This window comes from Dreissena polymorpha, chromosome 5, assembly GCF_020536995.1.
Source record: "Dreissena polymorpha isolate Duluth1 chromosome 5, UMN_Dpol_1.0, whole genome shotgun sequence".
Lineage (NCBI taxonomy): Eukaryota > Metazoa > Mollusca > Bivalvia > Myida > Dreissenidae > Dreissena > Dreissena polymorpha.
Window position 1 is genome coordinate 10,696,952 of NC_068359.1, and position 25,466 is coordinate 10,722,417.

The 25,466-nt window shown below is 40.5% G+C and overlaps 1 protein-coding gene and 1 long non-coding RNA gene across 2 annotated transcripts in view; both read left to right on the forward strand.

Moving 5' to 3' along the window:
* Positions 1-25,466, forward strand: part of LOC127880581 (phospholipid-transporting ATPase ABCA3-like) — an 89,944-nt gene that overhangs the window by 15,471 nt on the left and 49,007 nt on the right. Inside the window, exons 5-7 of the mRNA XM_052427894.1 lie at positions 2,827-3,064; positions 5,914-6,087; positions 24,837-25,018. Coding sequence (XP_052283854.1) covers positions 2,827-3,064; positions 5,914-6,087; positions 24,837-25,018 — 594 coding nt within the window. The remainder of the gene's footprint in view (positions 1-2,826; positions 3,065-5,913; positions 6,088-24,836; positions 25,019-25,466) is intronic.
* On the forward strand, positions 8,445-22,523 carry LOC127880584 (uncharacterized). The gene is made up of 2 exons (XR_008049635.1): positions 8,445-8,655; positions 20,443-22,523. It is a non-coding gene; the product is annotated as an uncharacterized LOC127880584 (long non-coding RNA).

Sequence of the window (25,466 nt, forward strand, 5' to 3'; positions counted from 1 at the left end):
AAACATGGCTGCCAAGGGGCGGGGCATTTTTCCCAATATGGCTATATATGGCTATTGTAAAATCTTTTTAACACTCTAGAGGCCACATTTATTGTCTGATCTTCATGAAACTTGGTCAGCAGATTCATCCCAATAATATCTTGGATGAGTTCGAAAATGATGCTGGTTGGTTGAAAAACATGGCGGCCAGGGGGCGGGGCATTTTTACCTTATATGGCTATTGTAAAACCTTGTTAACACTCTAGAGGCCACATTTATTGTCCGATCTTCATGAAACTTGCTCAGAAAATTTGTCCCAATGATATCTTGGATGAGTTCAAAAATTGTAAACATTGCTTGAAAAACATGGCTGCCAAGGGGCTGGGCATTTTTCCTTATATGGCTATATATGGCTATAGTAAAATCTTGTTAACACTCTAGAGGCCACATTTATTGTCCAAACTTCATTAAACTTGGTCAGAAGATTTATCACAGTAATATCTTGGACGTGTTCGAAAATGATGCCGGTTGGTTGAAAAAACATGGCCGCCAGGGGGCGGGGCATTTTTACTTATATGGCTATTGTAAAACCTTGTTAACACTCAAGAGGCCACATTTATTGCCCAATCTTTATGAAATTTGGTCAGAAGATTTGTCTTATTGATATTTTGAATGTGTTCGAAAGTGGTTACGTTTGATTGAAAAACATGGCCGCCAAGGGGCGGGGCGTTTTTCCTTATATGGCTATACACTGCAACGCCGATATATCGCGGACCGTTATATCGCGCTGTCCAATATATCACGCTTTGGCTATGGCTCCCTAAAATCCGACGAGCATGATCACTAAATGACATGTTTTAATCTGAGAATTTGCTAACTTAAGCAAAAAACCGGTTCTAGCTAGTATCAACACCCCATATTTCGCGGCTTACTATGGCACGCAGTGAAGCGTGAGAAACATTCGATTAGTGACAATGTTGTTTACACAAGGTTAGGGTTGTTTTTAACACTTAGGAAATATCCAATTAGTGTCATTGCAAAGGTAATAATGGCAGTTTAATGGTATATAAATCGTTAAATTTCGGTACTGGTCATGAATTTCTTTGTTCTGATAAAAAGCGCGCGAAAATTGGCGTGGGTGTATTTATTTGTAAATTAAAATTTCGTAGCTGGTACAACATTGCAATAATTAAATTTCCGTTAAAAGTTTCGTTGTAAATTTCAACAAAAGTACCACGGTATCACGCGAATTATGTGGCGTTGACATTTCCATATATAATTCAAACACGTGGTATCGTTACCCTTACGCTTGGGGTAAATTCGAATCTATGCACAATGTATTTTTTACGGCAAGAATTTTTTATTTTAGCTGATTCGCGAGGGATCGTACATAAAAATAAAAACATAATTTACTTTTTGGTTTTTATGATAAATACACAGATACTTATGTAGTGACGAAAACGTATATTGTAGCATTGGTTTGCAATTACTACAATACAAATATGTAGCAGCGCTGTATATAAAATGAAAACATTGGGGAAATTTGACAAGTTAACTGCAATACAATTAAGTTAGACATTTCTCGAGTTATATCGCGCGCCGGATATATCGCGCTCGCGATCTTTGGACCCCACCAACCGCGATATATCGGCGTTGCAGTGTATATGGCTTTAGTAAAATCTTGTTGACACTCTAGAGGCCACATTTTAGTCCGATCTTCATGAAACTCGGTCAGAAGATTCATCCCAATAATATCTTGGAGGAGTTAAAAAATGATGCCGGTTGGTTGAAAAACATGACCACCACGGGGGTGGGGCATTTTTACTAATATGGCTATAGTAAAACCTTGTTAACACTCTAGAGGTCACATTTATTTTCCGATCATCATGAAACTTGGTCAGAAGATTTGTCCCAATGATATCTTGGATGAGTTCGAAAATGGTTTGGGTTGCTTTAAAAACATGGCCACCAGGGGGCGGGGCATTTTTCCTTATATAGCTATTTATGGCTATAGTAAAACCTTGTTAACAGAGGCCACATTTATTGTCCAGTCTTCATGAAATTTTGTCAGAAGATTGGTCTCAATGATATCTTGGATTAGTGTGAAAATAATTATGTTTGCTCGAAAAACATGGCTTCCAAGGGGCAGGGCAATTTTCCTAATATTGCTATAGTAAAATCTTGTTAACACTCTAGAGGCCACATTTACTGTCCGATCTGTATGAAACTTGGTCAGAAGATTCATCCCGATAATAACTTGGACGAGTTCAAAAATGATGCTGGTTGGTTGAAAAACATGGCTGCCATGGGGCGGGGCATTTTTCCTTATATGGCTATAGTCAAACCTTGTTAACACTCAAGAGTCCACATTTATTTTCCGATCTTCATGAAACTTGGTCAGAAGATTTGTCCCAATAATATCTTGTTATCTCAGGTGAGCATTTTTGGGCCTTTCAGGCCCTCTTGTTTAGAAATGTTTGGTGTGAGGTCCCTTCCGGGGGCCTTCCCTGCACCAGAATTTCTTTGAAATTATGCAATTTTCCCCAAATGCCTAATGTACCATGAAATTGAGCCTTGTTCTGAGAAAACTGGGCTTACTGCATGTGCGTTAAGTGTAGTCCCAGATTAACCTGTGCAAACCACACAGGCTAATCAGGGACGACACTTTCCGCTTGTATGACATTTTTTGTTTAAATGAAGTCTCCTCTTAGCAAAAATCCAATTTAGGCAGAAAGTGTCGTCCATGATTAGCCTGTGCGGACTGCACAGGCTAATCTGGGACGACACTACGCATATGCATTATGCCCAGTTTTCTCAGAACGCGATTCTCGTTCTCTCTGTGCACAGGAGGCGATGAAAATGATGGGCCTGAAGACGTCCATGTACTGGATCTCGTGGTTTGTGAAGAACCTCATCTACCTGGTGTTGGTAATCATTGCCTACACCCTGATCTTCAGCATCAAGCTCCAGGAGAAGGGCAGGGTCATCAACTACGCGGACATGTCGCTGTTCTTCGTCTTCCTTCTGCTGTACATCCTGGCTCTGATTGCCTTCGCGTTCATGGTCAGCACTTTCTTCTCAAAAGGTAAATATTATCATTTATTATTATGCCACTTCATTGACATATGCCTGTTATAACAGAGCCTGATATCAGTTTTATGCCTCCAAAGGAGGGCATATAGCAGTTGAATAAGTCAGTCTGTCAGTCTGTCCGTCCAAAAACTTGAACATTGGCCATAACTTTTGCAATATTGAAGGTAGCAACCTGATATTTGGTATGCATGTGTATCTCACTGAACTGCACATTTTGAGTGGTGAAAGGTCAAGGTCATCTTTGAAGGTCAAAGGTTAAATATATGGGGGGGCATAGTGTTTCACAAACACATCTTGTTTTTAATGATACCACTACATTTATATCTACCTGATCTGAAGTTGGCTATATAATTGTTTATATATCACTTGAACAGGGTTTTTATCATTCAATGTTTGTATGTAAGTTACATTAATCAGAATCAACTATAAGGTTATACTATGGTGAAAATGAGTCAGATTTAACAAGACAAACAAGTGGATACCAGGATGTAATATATTTCAGACACTAGAAATGGCGCGGCAGAGGCCGACGCATATCCCCACGCCGCATGTTTGACCCAGGGGCGCCCCAGGGTTGGTAATGGGGCCATGCATAGTTGAGATTGACCGTATTGTCATAAGAGAAGTTCAGTATCAATTAGAAGTGAATCGGTGTAGTTATGAAGAAATTATAGTAAAAGACAATTTTGGGTGGGTGTGGCCTATTATGGGCGGGGCGCCCCAGGGCTGGTAATGGGGCCATACATAGTTGAGATTGACCGTGTTGTCATAAGAGATGTTCAGTATCAATTTGAAGTAAATCGGTGTGGAAATGAAGAAATTATAGTAAAAGGCAATTTTGGATGGGCGTGGCCTATGTGGGCGGGGCGCCCCAGGGTTGCTAATGGGGCCATGCATAGTTGAGATTTACTGTATTGTCATAAGAGAGGGTCAGTATCAATTTGAAGTGAATCGGTGTTGTAATGAAGAAATTTTAGTAAAAGGCAATTTTTGGGTGGGCTTGCCTATGTGGCCGGTGCGCCCCAGGGTTGGTAATGGGGTCATGCATAGTTGAGATTGACCGTATTGTTACAAGAGAGGCTCAGTATCAATTTGAAGTAAATTGGTGCAGAAATGAAGAAGTTAATGTAAAAAAAAATAAGAAAATGAGTGAGAATCTCTTTCCCGGCCATGCCCCAACCCCCATAACTTTTGACCCAGGGGTCAGATCAAAATTCTGTCACTGTCACCGTCGCATATATGCTCATAGCTACCATGTATGTAAGTTTCAATGTTATAGTGCTAATAGTGTAGGAGGAGCAGGTGACCAAGATGGACGGACAGACGCACATCACCACAATATCCCCACTTTTTCTCCGAAAAACGTTGGGGATAATAAAAAGCAATGAAAACAGTACAGTAAACAGATATTTTACAAATATTAAGCACAAGTGATTATGACATCATGATTTTCAAGTCGAACATCATACAACATCATACAACATCATGCAACATCATACAACATATATTGATAACCTAAAAATGAAGCATTGAAAGGATTATAATTCATTGTTATACCCCCACAAACCAAGTTTAAGGGGGTATATAGGAGTGAGCTTGTCTGTCCGTATTAAGTGTCCGCTTTCTTATTCAAGTTGTTTTCATCTGATCTTCACCAAACTTGGTCAGATGTGGTATTTAGATGATGTCTAGGTCAAGTTCAAATATGGGTCATGCTGGGTCAAAAACTAAGTCACTGGGTCACTTTGTGCGTGTTAAACATTCAGCATGGTGTCTGCTCTCTTATTCAAGTAGTTTGCATACGAGATTTACCACAATTGGTCAGAATTTGTATCTAGATGATGTGTAGGTAATGTTCGAACATGGATAAACAGCATAAATAAAAAAGCATCGGCTCTGCAAACCTCGCTGTTCTGATATTCTAAGCCTCACCCTATATATAGCACACAGACAGGGCAGTACCCTATATATAGCACACTGATAGGGCAGTACCCTATATATAGCACACTGATAGGGCAGTTCCCTATATATAGCTCACTGATAGGACAGTACCCTATATATAGCGCACTGATAGGGCAGTACCCTATATATAGCACACTGATAGGGCAGTACCCTATATATAGCACACTGATAGGGCAGTACCCTATATATAGCACAATGATAGGGCAGTACCCTATATAAAGCACACTGATAGGGCAGTACCCTATATATAGCACACTGATAGGGCAGTACCCTATATATAGCACACTGATCAGGCAGTACCGTATATATAGCACACTGATAGGGCAGTAACATGTTATTTTCTATTGGAAATAACAACTTGACAAACAAAGTGCATTTAACATTCTCTGGGCAGAGATCACAACATTTTGTTTATCTGTATTCCTTTATGCAATGTTGTCTGAAAGTACAACTCTTTCCTTTGTCTTCAAAACATTATTTTTTTAAAAATTTTATGCCCCCGAAGGAGGGCATATATTGATATATTGGTATGTCCGTCTGTCTGTCTGTCTGTCTTTCCGTCACATTATTCATTTAGGTTTCGCATTTAGGTTTCGAAAAATGCTCATAACTTCTATGTCGCTTCAGATAGCAACTTGATGTTTGGAATGCACATGTATCTCATGGAGCTGCACATTTTGAGTGATGAAAGGTCAACATCAAGTCATCCTTCAAGGTCAAAGGCCAAATATATGGCTTCAAAGTGGTGCAGAAGAGGGCATTGACAAACACATCTCTTGTTTGTTGTTATGTCAAACTTTTAAAAATGAGTCAATCAGCGCTATTTCTTCTTCCTTCCGGAAAGGTTCAGACAAAAAACCTCTATTTCTTCTCTTGCAGCGAACTCCGCAGCCTTTGCAGCGGGAATTCTCTACTTCCTGACCTACTTTCCATACTTTTTCCTGACTAATAACTACGAGACGATGTCCAAAGCAGAAAAGTATGTTGCGTGCCTCTTGCATAACCAGGCCATGGCATTCGGCATTAAGTCCATGCTGATCTATGAAGGCACAGGTGAGTTTTACTTTGTGACAAATGTTGTTGCTTTTTTCAAATATTTTGGGAGCATCAGGTATTTTTCACAAGGCCATAATTTTTGGGCAAGTGATATCATTATAGAGAAATTGCGTGATTTGAAATAAAGAGTCTGAGTTTATTATATCTTTTGACAGCCGTAAGAATTTAAAGAAAAAAGTAGTTCAATATTTATGTTTTTAGCTCATCTATTTTTTGAAAAAAAATTATGAGCTATTGTCATCACCTTGGCGTCAGCGTTGGCGTCCGGTTAAGTTTTGCGTTTAGGTCCACTTTTCTCAAAAAGTATCAATGCTATTGCATTCAAACTTGGTGCACTTACTTACTATCATGAGGGGACTGGTCAGGCAAATTTAGATAACTCTGGCGTGCATTTTGACAGAATTATGTGCCCTTTTTATGTCCCCCACTATAGTAGTGGGGACATATTGTTTTTGCCCTGTCTGTTGGTCTGTTGGTTGGTTGGTTTGCGCCAACTTTAACATTTGCAATAACTTTTGCAATATTGAAGATAGCAACTTGATATTTGGCATGCATATGTATCTCATGGAGCTGCACATTTTGAGTGGTGAAAGGTCAAGGTCAAGGTCATCCTTCAAGGTCAAAGGTCAAATATATGAGTCAAAATTGCTCATTTAATGTACACTTTTGCAGTATTTCAATATTCAAGATAGCAACTTGATATTTGGCATGCATGTGTATCTCATGGAGCTGCACATTTTGAGTGGTGAAAGGTCAAGGTCAAAGTCATCCTTCAAGGTCAGATGTCAAATATATGTGGCCAAAATCGCTCATTTTATGAGTACTTTTGCAATATTGAAGATAGCAACTTGATATTTGGCATGCATGTGTATCTCATGGAGCTGCACATTTTGAGTGGTGAAAGGTCAAGGTCAAGGTCATCCTTCAAGGTCAGAGGTCAAATATATGTGGCCCAAATCGCTTATTTTATGAATACTTTTGCAATATTGAAGATAGCAACTTGATATTTGGCATGCATGTGTATCTCATGGAGCTGCACATTTTAAGTGGTGGAAGGTCAAGGTCAAGGTCATCCTTCAAGGTCAAATAAATGAGTCAAAATTGCTCATGTGTTGCACTTCTGCAATATTGAAGCTAGCAATTTTATATTTGAAATGCATGTGTATCTCATGGAGCTGCACATTTTGATTGGTGAAGGGTCAAGGTCAAGGTCATCCTACAAGGTCAAACGTCATATAGGGGGACATTGTGTTTCACAAACGCATCTTGTTATACTTAGAAAATTGAAAATTTTGGTTAAGTTTTGTGTTTAGGTCCATTTTATTCCTTAAGTATCAAAGCTATTGCTTTCATACTTGCAACACTTACTAACTATCATAAGGAGACTGTGCAGGCAAAGTAATGTAACTCTGACTGGCATTTTGACAGAATTATGTGCCCTTTTTATACTTAGAAAATTGAAAATTTGGTTAAGTTTTGTGTTTAGGTCCACTTTATTCCTACAGTATCAAAGCTATTGCTTTCATACTTGCAACACTTATTAACTATCATAAGGGGACTGTGCAGGCAAAGTTATGTAACTCTGACTGGCATTTGGACGGAATTATGGGCCCTTTATAATTGAAAATTTTGTTAAGTTTTGTGTTTTGGTCCACTTTACCCCTAAACTTTCATAGATATTGCTCTCATACTTGGAACACTCGCAAACTATCATAAGGGTACAGTAAAAGGACAAGTTGCATAACTCTGGTTGTCATTTTTTCGGAATTATGGCCCTTTTTTGACTTAGTAACTATGAATATATGGTTAAATTTTGTGTTTCGATCCACATTACTTCTAAAGTATCAAGGCTATTGCTTTCAAACTTCAAATACTTTCATGCTATCATGAGGTTACTGTACCTGGCAAGTTGAATTTCACCTTGACCTTTGAATGACCTTGACTCTCAAGGTCAGATTATTAAATTTTGCTAAAAATGCCATAACTGCTTTATTTATGATTAGATTTGATTGAAACTTTGACAAAACTACTCTTACCTGACATACCACAATAAACTCCACCCAAATCATCCCCCATGCCCTTCCCCCGAATCCCCCCCCCCCCAAACCCCCCCACTCTAATTTTTTTTAAGGTCATCTCACAAATGACCACCAAACCCTCACACTATACTATACCCCCCCCCCCCCATCACCCCACCCCCCCCAATTTATTTTTTTTCGAAACGGTTAAAAAACACAAATATTTATTTTTATTATTATGCCCCCCTTCGAAGAAGAGGGGGTTTATTGCTTTGCTCATGTCGGTCTGTCGGTCGGTCTGTCGGTCGGTCTGTCCGTCCACAGAGAACCCTTGGGCCTAGGATCATGAAACTTCATAGGTACATTGATTATGACTCGCAGATGACCCCTATTGATTTTGAGGTCACTAGGTCAAAGGTCAAGGTCACGGTGACCAGAAATAGTAAAATGGTTTTTGAATGATAACTCAAGAACGCATACGCCTAGGATCATGAAACTTCATGGGTAGATTGATCATGACTTGCAGATGACCCCTATTGATTTTGAGGTCACTAGGTCAAAGGTCAAGGTCACGGTGACCCGAAATAGTAAAAATGGTTTCCGGATGATAACTCAAGAACGCATACGCCTAGGATCATGAAACTTCATGGGTAGATTGATCATGACTCGCAGATGACCCCTATTGATTTTAATATCATAAATACGTTACCTGTTATCTCTAGCTTACCCCTTTCCAAGGGAGTTATTTCATCCGGAAAATATTCAAGCGCTGGGAATCGTCCACCTCTATAAGAATCCAAATCAGGTTAAACATAGTACAATGCAACCTAACAGGAAATCAAGAACCACAACTCATCTTTCCTTTCCAGATAAAACCATGTGCACGCCTATTTTAGGCTCAGGACTTATGTGTTCTTTTCACTGTGTTTTTGGCGGAGTTTAAAAGGATAAAGTTTATTTATGTTTTATTTGTATCATTCGGTTTATATTTCTATACTTTTTGTTGCAGTAATTGTCATATTTCTGCTTTTGCTGGGTTTCTTTGTTTGCATCGTCGCTCATGTACATGACGTCATGAGCACGTGAACCACGAGGAATTCGTGCCTATTCCCCAATAAGTAATTGAGGTCAATTGGACAGCGTTCTTTGTGTTTACATTTTGTGGTTTAACTTTTTATTTGAATTTATAATCATTAATTTGTCTTTTGTAGGTTCTTTCTGTTTCTTTTATTTCAGAATGAACTTACAGGATAGAGGTTCTTGTGGTCATATCAAAGCAAGGTGGGATTCCCACGATACTTGCTTGGCATGTACCGGTTGCACATTTAATAACAAATGTGCGGTTTGCGATTTGTGGGCTTACGACGTATGGACAAAAGCAGGTCGCCGGAGGACGTCGATCAGCCGCAAACGCAACGAACCTCCATCCGACGTTGATTACCCGGTGACTCCACTGGTCAAGGATGACCAGCGGTTTTGTCAGTCACTGGGTACCGGGCAAGATGGTGTTGTTGTCAGTCGATCGTCATCAGATCTTATGACTCACACCATGCATACCGGCGACATTGATCATGGAACGACTGGATCAATGTCAGACCACATGGCAGCCGCCATTCTACGGTCTTTGTCCGGTGACGTAACCGGTCATAATATGACCGGCCGGTCACCGGTCCGGTCCGGTCAGGTCACCGGTCATGTCACCGGTCTGGTCCGGTCATGTCACCGGTCCGGTCCGGTCACCGGTCCGGTCATTGATCACCGGTCCGGTCCGGTCACCGGTCCGGTCCGGTCACCGGTCAACAGTCATCAGTTGGGCCTGCCACCGATAACACCAATCGCCGGTCAAGAAGAACTCGGTCTTCATCATCGGCGTATTCTTCTACATCCGATTCGTCGTCGAATACATCGTCTTCATCAAGGAGTGGACATCGGACACGCTCTTCTTCGTCGAGCAGTTATCATCGTCGCGGCGCTCATAAGCGATCACGTCGTCACTCACGGAGACGGTATTCCAAAAATCTCGATCTCATCGCAGCCGATCCACATCTCGACAGCGCAGCCGATCCAGATCTCGACATTGCAGGAAACGAGGACGTCGGCAACGTTCACGTAGACAGCATCGGACTTACCATACGTATAGTCGTTCACCATCGTGTTCCGTTATGGAATCGCATGTTTCCATGCCAAATGTGTCGGTTCCAACGTTGACTGTCACACGTATTGCATCTTCAGGAGCTCATCTCACTACTACGGCGTCAGTGTCAACACCACGGGTATCATCTACAGTATCTAGTCGTGTACCCCCTACAGCTACCCTGTCGAATCCTGATACACTATGGATACAGAATTCGGCGGGACATTTTGTACCGGTCAATGCTGATAATTTACCTTCTTCCGGTTTACATTATCAGTTTACTGACGTCGGGGATGATCATTCGCTGTTACCAGACAATTACAATCCGGTACAAGATATTCTCACTTCTGTTCCTGCTGATTCTATACAAACTGCTGGTGTTGTAGAGAGTGAGGCTGATTCAGATGCAGAATCTAATGTTGAGACGGATCAATATTTAGCTCCGATTGGTCAGATCTATGAACTGATGTTTCGTACTCTTGGTGAAGATTACTGTCCAAGACCTGCTGAACTGTCTTCAAATGCGACGATTTCTGTGACAGAACAACTTTTTCGTACATTTGATCCCAACAGGGTTATTAAGTCGACGGCTCGTCCTGACCCACGACTTCCCATTGGTTCTACTGTTCTATCTGTTCTTCAATCATTGGAATCAGCTAATAAGACTATTCCAAAACAAGGAGAAACATGGAAAATTCCTAAGGAACTAGCTGATCCAAAACACCAGGAAGGTAGTAAAAGTTACAAACCTCCTGTACCACATGCAACATCTGGGTTGGATTTTTCAAAACTTCCGGTTCCAGATCCGGACATAAGCAAGCTATCTCTTGTAATGCCAAGTGGTTCCAATTCAGTTTCTGTTCCGTTTTCAATGTTGGAAACTTGGGAAATGAGGGAACGTAGATCATTAGGTTTGACTAACCAAATTGACTTCATGCTAGCGACAATTTTACAAATGGTGTGTGATTGGTCGGAATCTGTTCCGGAGGAACTCCGTGATTTGTTAATTCATCTCTCACGGACCACACTGGCCTTATCTCACACTTCTGCTTCTTCAATGTCCGAGATGCTAAGGATTCGTAGAGATCTTATCCTTACTTCTTTACCTAAGATTTTCTGTTGGAACCTGGTATAAACTCGCTCAGAACAGCTCCTCTCACATCAGGGTTTCTTTTTGGTGGAAGGATACAAGAAGCAATCACAGCTGACAAGGATGACCAACTTCATGCTTCTTTAGCTAGAAACAACTCTGGACAACGCCAAGGGGTCTTTAAGCATCCTGCTTCCATGCCACCAGCAGTTCCAGCATTCAAGACGGCTAAGAGAAATAACCTTTTCTCTAAAAAGCCTTCTTTTAATCCACGGTCAGGTCCTAATAGGCAGTCTTCCTATAACAGACCTTCTTTGTCACACAAGTCTTCTAATAAAGATTCTGGGAAAAAGGGCAAACCCAAGCCGGGACAGAGGAATTTCAAACCTTCTACCGGCAGGGGCGCACCTCCTGCTTATCAGCCCTAGGTCCCTTCCCTTTCTACCGCCACAACCTCCGATGCCGGAAATACCAGTCGGGGCCAGACTTTTCCACTTCTCAAATCGATGGCTTCAAATTACTTCAGACGCATGGGTTCATTCTCTTGTGACAAAAGGCCTGACTTTTCAATTCGAAAAAAGGCCTCCACTTTCTCGCGTCCCTATAGAGCTGGTATCTCGGCATCCACATATTCCAGAGTCCATTCTCGGGCTCTTGGAAAAACAGGCGGTAGAAAGGGTTCAAGATCCTTATTCTCCAGGATTTTACAGTCGTCTTTTTCTTGTTCAAAAGAAAAATGGTTCCTGGAGACCAGTAATAGATTTATAAGTGTTCAACATGTATCTCCTCAAACCAACTTTCAAAATGGAGACTCCTTCTTTCATACGGGAATCCATCAAACCCCTGCACTGGGGGGTGTCTTTGGATCTGGAAGATGCTTACTTCCATGTTCCTATACATCCCAACTACCGAAAGTACTTGCGATTCGCCTTTCAAGGCCAAGTCTACCAGTTCCGGTCTATGCCTTTCGGGTTGGCGACAGCCCCACGAGTTTTTACCAAACTAATGTCGGCAGTCGGATCACACCTCAGAGTTCACGGGATTATTCTTCTTCAGTATTTCGACGACTGGCTCTTACACCAGCTCGATCGTCAATTGCTTCTGTACAACCTAGAATTCTCTTGGAAGGAGCTCCTCTCGTTAGGGCTCCTTCTCAATGCAGACAAATCAGACCTCATTCCTTCACAGGACTTTACGTTTGTGGGAATGAATTTCTTGACCCACATCAATCGGGTCAGAGTGTCTATTCAATGTATATCAGACCTTCTGATGAAGGTCAACTGGGTTTTGTCCCAATCTCATATAACAGCTCAAGAATTCCTCTCTCTCAACGGTATCCTGAGCTCAGTAGCAGACTTTGTGCAGTTGGGACGTCTCTTCCTACGTCCTCTTCAGCACTATCTCTCAGCTTGTTGGAAATGGTCTCCAGGCAATCTATTAACACAGATTCCAATCCTTCCCTCCTTAAGGTCTCATCTTCAGTGGTGGCTAGACGAGGAGACTCTGTTGGCAGGAGTACCCCTTCTTCCCCCGCAACCGTCATTATATCTAATAACGGATGCGAGCAAGGAAGGGTGGGGTGCTCACCTGGAACCTCTCAGTCTGATAATTTCAGGGTTGTGGTCTCATCAGGAATCTCACCTTCATATCAACAATCTAGAAATGCGAGCAGTAATTCTAGCATTATCTCATTTCCAATCACATCTTCGAGACTCTTGTGTGATGGTGTCAACAGACAACACATCTGTGGTGGCTTACATCCAGGCACAGGGGGGAACACATTCTCAATCCCTGTATCTGGAAACCAGAAAATTACTTGTTCTTTGCAAAACACTCAACATTCATCTGCTGGCAAAATATATACCAGGTCGCCTCAACGCCCTGGCGGATGGTTTCATCAAGGAGTGGACATCGGACACGCTCTTCTTCGTAAAGCAGTTATCATCGTCGCGGCGCTCATAAGCGATCACGTCGTCACTCACGGAGACGGTATTCCAAAAAATCTCGATCTCATCGCAGCCGATCCACATCTCGACAGCGCAGCCGATCCAGATCTCGACATTGCAGGAAACGAGGACGTCGGCAACGTTCACGTAGACAGCATCGGACTTACCATACGTATAGTCGTTCACCATCGTGTTCCGTTATGGAATCGCATGTTTCCATGCCAAATGTGTCGGTTCCAACGTTGACTGTCACACGTATTGCATCTTCAGGAGCTCATCTCACTACTACGGCGTCAGTGTCAACACCACGGGTATCATCTACAGTATCTAGTCGTGTACCCCCTACAGCTACCCTGTCGAATCCTGATACACTATGGATACAGAATTCGGCGGGACATTTTGTACCGGTCAATGCTGATAATTTACCTTCTTCCGGTTTACATTATCAGTTTACTGACGTCGGGGATGATCATTCGCTGTTACCAGACAATTACAATCCGGTACAAGATATTCTCACTTCTGTTCCTGCTGATTCTATACAAACTGCTGGTGTTGTAGAGAGTGAGGCTGATTCAGATGCAGAATCTAATGTTGAGACGGATCAATATTTAGCTCCGATTGGTCAGATCTATGAACTGATGTTTCGTACTCTTGGTGAAGATTACTGTCCAAGACCTGCTGAACTGTCTTCAAATGCGACGATTTCTGTGACAGAACAACTTTTTCGTACATTTGATCCCAACAGGGTTATTAAGTCGACGGCTCGTCCTGACCCACGACTTCCCATTGGTTCTACTGTTCTATCTGTTCTTCAATCATTGGAATCAGCTAATAAGACTATTCCAAAACAAGGAGAAACATGGAAAATTCCTAAGGAACTAGCTGATCCAAAACACCAGGAAGGTAGTAAAAGTTACAAACCTCCTGTACCACATGCAACATCTGGGTTGGATTTTTCAAAACTTCCGGTTCCAGATCCGGACATAAGCAAGCTATCTCTTGTAATGCCAAGTGGTTCCAATTCAGTTTCTGTTCCGTTTTCAATGTTGGAAACTTGGGAAATGAGGGAACGTAGATCATTAGGTTTGACTAACCAAATTGACTTCATGCTAGCGACAATTTTACAAATGGTGTGTGATTGGTCGGAATCTGTTCCGGAGGAACTCCGTGATTTGTTAATTCATCTCTCACGGACCACACTGGCCTTATCTCACACTTCTGCTTCTTCAATGTCCGAGATGCTAAGGATTCGTAGAGATCTTATCCTTACTTCTTTACCTAAGATTTTCTGTTGGAACCTGGTATAAACTCGCTCAGAACAGCTTCTCTCACATCAGGGTTTCTTTTTGGTGGAAGGATACAAGAAGCAATCACAGCTGACAAGGATGACCAACTTCATGCTTCTTTAGCTAGAAACAACTCTGGACAATGCCAAGGGGTCTTTAAGCATCCTGCTTCTAGGCCACCAGCAGTTCCAGCATTCAAGACGGCTAAGAGAAATAACCTTTTCTCTAAAAAGCCTTCTTTTAATCCACGGTCAGGTCCTAATAGGCAGTCTTCCTATAACAGACCTTCTTTGTCACACAAGTCTTCTAATAAAGATTCTGGGAAAAAGGGCAAACCCAAGCCGGGACAGAGGAATTTCAAACCTTCTACCGGCAGGGGCGCACCTCCTGCTTATCAGCCCTAGGTCCCTTCCCTTTCTACCGCCACAACCTCCGATGCCGCAAATACCAGTCGGGGCCAGACTTTTCCACTTCTCAAATCGATGGCTTCAAATTACTTCAGACGCATGGGTTCATTCTCTTGTGACAAAAGGCCTGACTTTTCAATTCGAAAAAAGGCCTCCACTTTCTCGCGTCCCTATAGAGCTGGTATCTCGGCATCCACATATTCCAGAGTCCATTCTCGGGCTCTTGGAAAAACAGGCGGTAGAAAGGGTTCAAGATCCTTATTCTCCAGGATTTTACAGTCGTCTTTTTCTTGTTCAAAAGAAAAATGGTTCCTGGAGACCAGTAATAGATTTATAAGTGTTCAACATGTATCTCCTCAAACCAACTTTCAAAATGGAGACTCCTTCTTTCATACGGGAATCCATCAAACCCCTGCACTGGGGGGTGTCTTTGGATCTGGAAGATGCTTACTTCCATGTTCCTATACATCCCAACTACCGAAAGTACTTGCGATTCGCCTTTCAAGGCCAAGTCTACCAGTTCCGGTCTATGCCTTTCGGGTTGGCGACAGCCCCACGAGTTTTTACCAAACTAATGTCGGCAGTCGGATCACACCTCAGAGTTCACGGGATTATTCTTCTTCAGTATTTCGACGACTGGCTCTTACACCAGCTCGATCGTCAATTGCTTCTGTACAACCTAGAATTCTCTTGGAAGGAGCTCCTCTCGTTAGGGCTCCTTCTCAATGCAGACAAATCAGACCTCATTCCTTCACAGGACTTTACGTTTGTGGGAATGAATTTCTTGACCCACATCAATCGGGTCAGAGTGTCTATTCAACGTATATCAGACCTTCTGATGAAGGTCAACTGGGTTTTGTCCCAATCTCATATAACAGCTCAAGAATTCCTCTCTCTCAACGGTATCCTGAGCTCAGTAGCAGACTTTGTGCAGTTGGGACGTCTCTTCCTACGTCCTCTTCAGCACTATCTCTCAGCTTGTTGGAAATGGTCTCCAGGCAATCTATTAACACAGATTCCAATCCTTCCCTCCTTAAGGTCTCATCTTCAGTGGTGGCTAGACGAGGAGACTCTGTTGGCAGGAGTACCCCTTCTTCCCCCGCAACCGTCATTATATCTAATAACGGATGCGAGCAAGGAAGGGTGGGGTGCTCACCTGGAACCTCTCAGTCTGATAATTTCAGGGTTGTGGTCTCATCAGGAATCTCACCTTCATATCAACAATCTAGAAATGCGAGCAGTAATTCTAGCTGTATCTCATTTCCAATCACATCTTCGAGACTCTTGTGTGATGGTGTCAACAGACAACACATCTGTGGTGGCTTACATCCAGGCACAGGGGGGAACACATTCTCAATCCCTGTATCTGGAAACCAGAAAATTACTTGTTCTTTGCAAAACACTCAACATTCATCTGCTGGCCTCAACGCCCTGGCGGATGGTTTGTCTCGCAAACACCAGTTACTTCCATCGGAGTGGACACTTCATCAAGAAGTGACCAACCAGATCTTTTTCAAGTTCGGTTATCCCCTGGTCGATCTATTTGCAACCAGACACAATCACAGACTTCCTCTGTATGTGAGTCCAGTTTACGATCCAGCAGCGTGGGCAATCGACGCGCTTTCGTTCGCATGGGACCAACTGGACGCTTACGCCTATCCCCCACCCATTCTAATTCCCCAAATATTGGGGAAAATCAGGGTGAGCTCTTGCAGGATACTCCTGATTGCCCCTTGGTGGCCCAGAAGATCTTGGTTCAACGATCTTCTCAGTCTCCTGTACGATTATCCCAGGAATCTTCCTCACAGGTCAGATCTTCTGTCTCAAAGCGGCAGACTACATGCGGACCCAAAAATGTTCCACTTACACGTCTGGCCGTTATCAGGCAATCTTTGCAGAAGAAATGTTTTTCTGTCAGGGCTTCAACCCTCGTTGCTTCGGCAAGGAGAAAATCCACCAGAGCAGTCTATGATGCTCGTTGGAAACTCTTCTCCAATTGGTGTTTTCGAGGGAAAATTAATCCCCTCAATCCCTCTGCTAGACGAATAGCAGATTTTCTCATTTATCTTTTTGATGATAAGAAACTTTCTCTTAGTTCCATCAAAGGATACAGATCTATGATTTCGCATACATTGGCTTTCACTAAGTCTTCACAAGTCTGTGCTGATCCAGCTATTTCAGAACTTGTTCGAGCTATGGAACTTAGTCGTCCTGTATCTCGTACACTTGCTCCTAAATGGGATTTAGCTTGTGTGCTTGGTTCCCTTATTAAGGCTCCCTATGAACCTCTTGATCAGGCTTCATTACAATTCCTAACATGGAAGACCATTTTCCTTCTTACTATGGCTTCAGCCAAACGGAGAAGTGAAATTCATGCTCTTTCTATCGAGGATAGTCATCTTCGTTTTGACTCTTCTGATGGTTCTGTTACATTGTTGTGTCAGTCAGGATTCCTTGCTAAAAATCAACTCCCCTCTATGGCTTCCAAACCCTTCAAAGTTCCAAGTCTATCTAGAACTTGTGGACATGAAGATGATGATAGACTCCTTTGCCCGGTCAGGGCTTTGAAGTTCTACCTTAAAAAGGTAAAGTCTATTCGAGGTTCTCGCAAGAGACTTTTCATTCCATTAAAAGGGGGGGGGGCGATGTGTCTGCGGCTTCTATTTCTCGTTGGATAGCCTCGACTATAAGGAAAGCTTATTCTTCTCTTTCATCGAGGGATTTATCCCTGTTTAAGATAAGACCGCATGAATTAAGAGCTCTTTCGGCTTCGTGGGCTTATATTAATCAGACCCCACTATCTGATGTGCTTCAAGCTGCTTTCTGGAGGAATCCGACCACCTTCTCCTCTTTTTATCTTCGTTCTCTTGAGTGCCAACAAGACAATTTGTATAAGTTGGGTCCTCTTGTAGTGGCTCAAACTGTAGTTTCTTCTATGGCGTAAGTACACTGGTGCCATCCGAGAATTAAGTACTATACTGTACTAACAAAGATTATAAGAGGACTTGATTCTACTATCTCTGGCTGTAAACCCTCTATATGGGTTTTGCTGTGATGGGAAAAAATATGCGAACCTTCCCGCCGCAGCTGCAAAATCAGCTAGAGATAACAGGTAACGTATTTATGATATTAAAACAAATTTTCTTAAGTAAAATTCATTTTAATTATTAAATACTTACCTGTTATCGGTAAGTCCCACCTCCCACCCCGCTCATCGCCTTTTTATGTTTGCGTAAAGGAAAGATGAGTTGTGGTTCTTGATTTCCTGTTAGGTTGCATTGTACTATGTTTAATCTGATTTGGATTCTTATAGAGGTGGACGATTCCCAGCGCTTGAATATTTTCCGGATGAAATAACTCCCTTGGAAAGGGGTAAGCTAGAGATAACAGGTAAGTATTTAATAATTAAAATGAATTTTACTTAAGAAAATTTGTTTTGAGGTCACAAGGTCAAAGGTCAAGGTCACGGTCACCCGAAATAGTAAAATGATTTTCGGATGATAACTCAAGAACGCTTTTGCCTAGGATCATGACACTATATAGATACATTAATCGTGACCCGCAGATGACCCCTATTGATTTTCAGATCACTAGGTCAAAGGTCAAGGTCACAGTGACAAAAATCGTATTCACACAATGGCTGCCACTACAACGGAAAGCCCGTATGGGGGGCATGCATGTTTTACAAACAGCCCTTGTTTTATGTTTGAAATACCGTCCAACCATCGCACCCAAGAATCCACCCCCCACCCCATCCCCCACCCCCCCCCCCCCCCCCCCCCCCTCCGAATTTTTTTTATTTTTTGCATTTTTTTTTCGCATTTTTGGAAGGTAATGTAATAAATGTCCACGTTTCCACACTATACACCCCTCTTCACTCCACCCCTCCCTCTTTTGTGATTGAAAATGAGAGTCCCTTCACCTTTAAAAAGAAAATAGAAGAGCGGTCTGCACCCGCAAGGCGGTGCTCTTGTTTAATTCATGTTATGATAATAGACTATAATTTCTTCACTTAAAATATTAAATGCCTAATAAAACGTTAACACAATGGCATTGTATAATCTCGGCAAAAACATGAAAAACTCTGAAAAGTACAGAAAAACATCACAAACACTGCATAATTTTATAAGGTCGAGTACTTAATTCACATTAATAAGTTGTATTTTTTGCTTCAGGCAGTTACAGAAGCCTTCTGCCTGCTCAACATACTAATAATGTTAATACTAATTTGCCAGTGTAGGTCAGTCTGTATTTTGGTCATAGTGAATCAGATTTGTAAGAATCAAATGCTGTTCTTCTATGCAACTAAATATGAAAAGTGGTTCCATTTTTGCAGTATTAAAGGTTAAATAATACTTGTTTACTCAACCCAATGTCCTATTGTTTGGACACCCACTTGCTTCAAAAGCATTCAATATATTATGTACCTCACAACCTTACACATATCACAATCTAATCTTCAACCCCCCTGGCTTTAGTATAATGATGTGTAGCACATTATACTAGTAGGTTTTCCATATATTTTCATCATATTGATTTTATGAAAATACTGAATGTTTCTACAATATACAATAAATGTGAACCAAGCCTAGTTACTTAGCAACAACTTCACTGATTTACGGCTTAAAACTATCCAATATGTATGTTATGAAATTGACAAGCAATATACATATATCATATATAACATTGCTTTTTGTGATCAATTAAGGCCACGAATATAGTTTGTTCAGGGTATTTGTAATTAAATCAATATGCCTCGCAGAGATATAACATATTACAAATTACCAAAAAAAGAACAATAATTATAAACAAAAGGGTGTAGGTATAAGGCTTTATGAATGACTATGTGTCTTGAGTGACTTTTTCAATGTTTTAAGAGTTTCATAGTTATGAAGTTATAAGGGATGTGCCCTTGAATCATCCTGCATTTTGAAAAAAAAAAGAAGTTATGCCCCTTTTTCAAGTTTAACATTTCTAATATAATTTGCCGCATTCTCATGGCCTTTTTAGCTCGACTATTATATATGAAATATATATTTAGTGGAGCTATCCTACTCACCCCTGCGTCGGCGTTTCCGTTAGCGTTAGCGTGCAAATGTTAAAGTTTTCGTACTACCCCAATCATTTTCATTGTCCCTTGACATATTGCTTTCATATTTATGCCCCCCTTTGAAGAAGAGGGGGTATATTGCTTTGCTCATGTCGGTCTGTCGGTCCGTCCACCAGGTGGTTGTCAGACGATAACTCAAGAACGCTTGGGCCTAGGATCATGAAACTTCATAGGTACATTGATCATGACTTGCAGATGACCCCTATTGATTTTGAGGTCACTAGGTCAAAGGTCAAGGTCACAGTGACCAGAAATAGTAAAATGGTTTTTGAATGATAACTCAAGAACGCATACGCCTAGGATCATGAAACTTCATGGGTACATTGATCATGACTTGCAGATGACCCCTATTGATTTTGAGGTCACTAGGTCAAAGGTCAAGGTCACGGTGACCTGAAATAGTAAAATGGTTTCTGGATGATAACTCAAGAAAGCATATGCCTAGGATCATGAAACTTCATGGGTAGATTGATCATGACTCGCAGATGACCCCTATTGATTTTGAGGTCACTAGGTCAAAGGTCAAGGTCACGGTGACCGGAAATAGTAAAATGATTTTCGGATGATAACTCAAGAACGCTTATGCCTAGGATCATGACACTTCATAGGTACATTGATCGTGACCCGCAGATGACCCCTATTGATTTTCAGGTCACTAGGTCAAAGGTCAAGGTCACAGTGACAAAAATCGTATTCACAAAATGGCTGCCACTACAACTGACAGCCCATATGGGGGGCATGCATGTTTTACAAACAGCCCTTGTTTGCATACTTGTTTACCAACATGACCCCAACCTATAAACAAGAGCAGACAACTCTATCAAGCATTTTGTCTTAATTATGGCCCCTTTTCCACTTAGAATATGCAGCAAATGTTGAAGTTTGTGTACAACCCCAAATATTGTCAATGTCCCGTGACATATTGCTTTCATATTTTGCATACTTGTTAACCATCATGACCCCAACCTATAAACAAGAGAATACAACTGTATCAAGCATTTTGACAGAATTATTGCCCCTTTTAAACTTAGAATATGCATATTATTGATAAATCTATGTTAAACTTTGCGTACTACCCCAAATATTTCCTATATCCTTTGACATATTGCTTTTATATTTTGCATACTTGTTTACCAACATGACCCCAACCTATAAACAAGAGCAGACAACTCTAGCAAGCATTTTGTCATAATTATGGCCCCTTTTCCACTTAGAATATGCAGCAAATGTTAAAGTTTGCGTACTACCCCAAATATTTTCAATGTCCCTTGACATATTGCTTTCATATTTTGCATACTTGTTAACCATCAGGACCCCAACCTATAAACAAGAGCATACAACTGTATCAAGCATTTTGACAGAATTATTGCCCCTTTTATACTTAGAATATGCATATTATTGATAAATCTATGTTAAACTTTGCGTACTACCCCAAATATTTCTTATATCCTTTGACATATTGCTTTTATATTTTGCATACTTGTTTACCAACATGACCCCAAGCTATAAACAAGAGCAGACCACTGTATCAAGCATTTGACATACCGTAAATCCATGAATATAATACACCCTCGTGTATAATACGCACCCCCGAGTTTGGTAAAAATTTAAAATCCGAGTAAAATACTCACTAAAAAATCAGTGTCCGAAATCGGCCATTTCCGAAAGAATTTGTCAATATAGTTTTGTGTTGTGAAAATAGCAAATCAATTTGGTGTTGTCAACTATTTGTTTCACAGTAATACCCCAGTATATTGATCGGGATGTGTTATAGTGCTGTTGTCATAACAGTTGCATAATAAATATCTCTGTCAATTGTTTATATTACATTGATTGTTACCGATAACACACGGGCACCTTTCTGACATCCGGGTCAAGAAGTCATAATTGCAAAAGAAAGAAGCAGAGACGCTGTCTTTTCTTTTCACATTTAATTAAATTTGACAATATTCAGGACGATAATAATTATAATAATGATAAAGTAATAAGAAGACAAAAGGATTACTTCCGTTTTTATAGTTGTCTAGATGAATTACTTTTCCGAAGTGTTACAAACTCAATACTTTTATTAAACTTAAAATACAATTAAACCGCTCGTGTTTTTCATTATCTCTTTAATTAAAACACACTGCTGTCATTAAGGCTAGTTTGGGAGTAAAAAACAAATTAATTATCACCTTTCAATTTAATTCGGCAATCGGCAGAAAGGTGTAAAAGACTATTAGCATCATAAAACTAATTATTTAATTACCACTCTTAACTTCAGATTTGGTAAATATGCGGTAGAAAGATAAATAGTGATCACATTTTATTATTACTTTAACAAAACAACACTTACCTGAATACCACAATGGATTCCACCCAAGCAATACCCCGCGCCCCTACCCAGATTCCCCCCCCCCCCCAAAAAAAAAGATTTTTTTTGTTAAACATCATCTAATATATTACCACACCCCACATTATACCCCCCTCTCGACCCCCCCCCCAAAAAAAAAAAAAAAAATATTTTTGTTAACATCATCTCATTAATTACCCCACCCCACATTATAACCCCTCTCACCCCCCCCCCCCCACAAAAAAAAAATATTTATTTTTTATTTTTTAAAGAACGTCTTATAAATGACCACACCCCAAATTATGCCCCCCTCTCAACCCCCCCCCCCCCCCCCAAAAAAAAAAATTTTTTGTATTCCTTTTTTTTATTTTTGAAAGATCGTCCTAATAAATTATTGAATATGAACAATTTCCCCATGATGGCTTATGTTATACTGTCAAGCACTCGAATAGTCGAGCGCGCTGTCCTCTGACAGCTCTTGTTAGCTCACCTGATTGCTCAGGTGAGCTTTTTTGACTAGTCTTTGTCCTTCGTCCGTCCGTCTATCCACATTTGTTTGTAAACACTCTAGAGGCCACATTTATTGTCCGATCTTCATGAAACTTGGTCAGAAGCTTTGTCCCAATGAAATCTCTGTCGAGTTTCAAAACTGGGTCCGCCAGTGGGCGGGGCAGTTTTCCTTATTTGGCTTTAGAGAAACCTTGTAAACACTCTTAGAAGTCACAATTTTTGCCCAATCATCATGAAAGTTGGTCAAAACATTGGTTTTATTGATATCTCGGACTAGTTCGAAAATGGTCCAGATCGGTGAAAAAACATGGCCGCCAGTGGGCGGGGCATTTTTCTCTATATGTATATAGTGAAAACATGAGAACACTCTAGAATTCACATTTTTGGCCCAATTTTCATTAAATTGGGTCAGAACATTTGTTTCCTTGATATGAGAGTTGAGTTCAAAAATGGTTCCGGTCAGTTGAATAACATGGCTGCCGGGGGGGGGGGGGCAGTTTTCCTTATTTGGCTATAGAGAAACCTTGTAAACAGTCTAGAAGTCACAATTTTTTGCCCAGTCATCATGAAAGTTGGTCAAAACATTGCTTTTATTGATATCTTGTACGAGTTTGAAAATGGTCCAGATCGATGAAAAAACATGGCCGCCAGTGGGCGGGGCATTTTTCTCTATATTTATTGTGAAAACATGTGAACACTCTAGAAGTCACATTTTTGGCCCAATTGTCATGAAATTTGGTCAGAACATTTGTTTCCTTGATATGAGAATTGAGTTTGAAAATGGTTCCAGTCAGTTAAATAACATGGCTGCCGGGGGGGGGGGGCAGTTTTCTTATATTTATATAGTAAAAAAAGCTTGTGAACACTCTAGAAGTCACATTTTTTGCCCCATCATCATGAAACTTGTAGAAAAGATTGGTTTTATATATATCACATATTTAATGCCATAATTATTGCCTTTAGATTGTCCAAATTTTCATATTATTATACAAAATCCTTGTAAACACTCTAGAGATCACAATTTTGTTTCAGATTTTATGAATCTTGGTCATAATATTCTTTTTGTAAGCAAAGTTTGATGTTTGGTAAGGGGGTCAACTCAAAACATAGGTCACCAGGCCAAATCTTACAAAAACAAAATCACTCAATATGCCAGAGTTTTGGATCAATAATGATGAAACTTGACCAGGATGTTTGTCTGGACAATATCTAGGTCAAGTTTGACGTTTGGTAAAGATTGAATAAAACCGACTCCTCTCAGGTAAGCGAACTAGGGCCATCTTGGCCCTCTTGTTTCACTTCTTTGGGATTATGACCAATACCTATTAAATTGAGAATTTTTGGGTGAAATTACTTTAAATGAGTAAAAAAGTATTATTGATTGATATATAATTTTTTAATGAAATTGATAAAACTTGTAAAAGAAAAAATAATGACCTTAAAGATATCATACAAATGGATATTATAACTTGAAACTCTTTATTTCTATAATTAACAGTTCTATTTCCAACTATCTTAAAACCAAACCATCAATTTGGAATATTGGAACTGGATTTGATAAATAAGACACGTTTTTGCCATACAAAGGACACATTGCCATATAAGTTCGTCTGAGGCAATAGAAGTGACCTGATTTTGAAGGACATTTATTAATATCTTAACCCATTTATGCCTAGCGTCTAGAAAAAAGGCCTTGGCAAACAGCGTAGACCCAGATGAGACGCCGCATCATATGGCGTCTCATCAGTGTCTGCACTGTTTGCTTAAAGGAATTTCTGTAAGAAATATTCTAAATATAGAATTAAATATGCTAGTCATCCCTAATTTTGGAAATAAACTGATTCAATTTAGAAGGATGGCAGAGTCCACAAGGAATAAATGGGTTAATTCATGTTATTGCTCATATTCAGGTGAAGGAGCACAGTGGAGCAATTTTTACGAACCAGGAACGGTGGATGACAACTTTGCACTGATTGACGCCATGGTGATGCTTATTGTTGATACGGTACTCTACATGCTGATTGCCTGGTATGTGGACAACATCAACCCTGGGGAAGCCGGTATCGCCCAACCCCCGTGGTTCCCATTCCTGGTAATTATGATAGCTTACAGTTTGACCGTACACTGACAATACGCAATACACACTACTCATAGAAATCTGTGAAAATCCATACTTAATTAGACAAAATTACTCCAAAATATTCTCTTTACTGAAGAGAGACATATTTGAAATAAAGAATAATAAACCATGACATAGCTGAGATATATTGTGAAAAAACATCCCGATCTTAAACTGGTGGCTAGGTGTTTGTTCTGGTTTCACTAGCTTCTGTGAATGGTTATAGAATTTCTTCTGTTTTTATTGGTTTGCCTGTGTTTCAAAACTTATAAATTTGGTTATTTTAAGAAAGAACTTTCAAAAGTACTTGTATTTTCATGAAGAATACTCAAACTTCTTGTTCATTTGCTAATGTATAACTCACATTCATTATTAATTCTCAGATAGGTAGCTTATCAAGCAAAAACACATTTTGTAATTA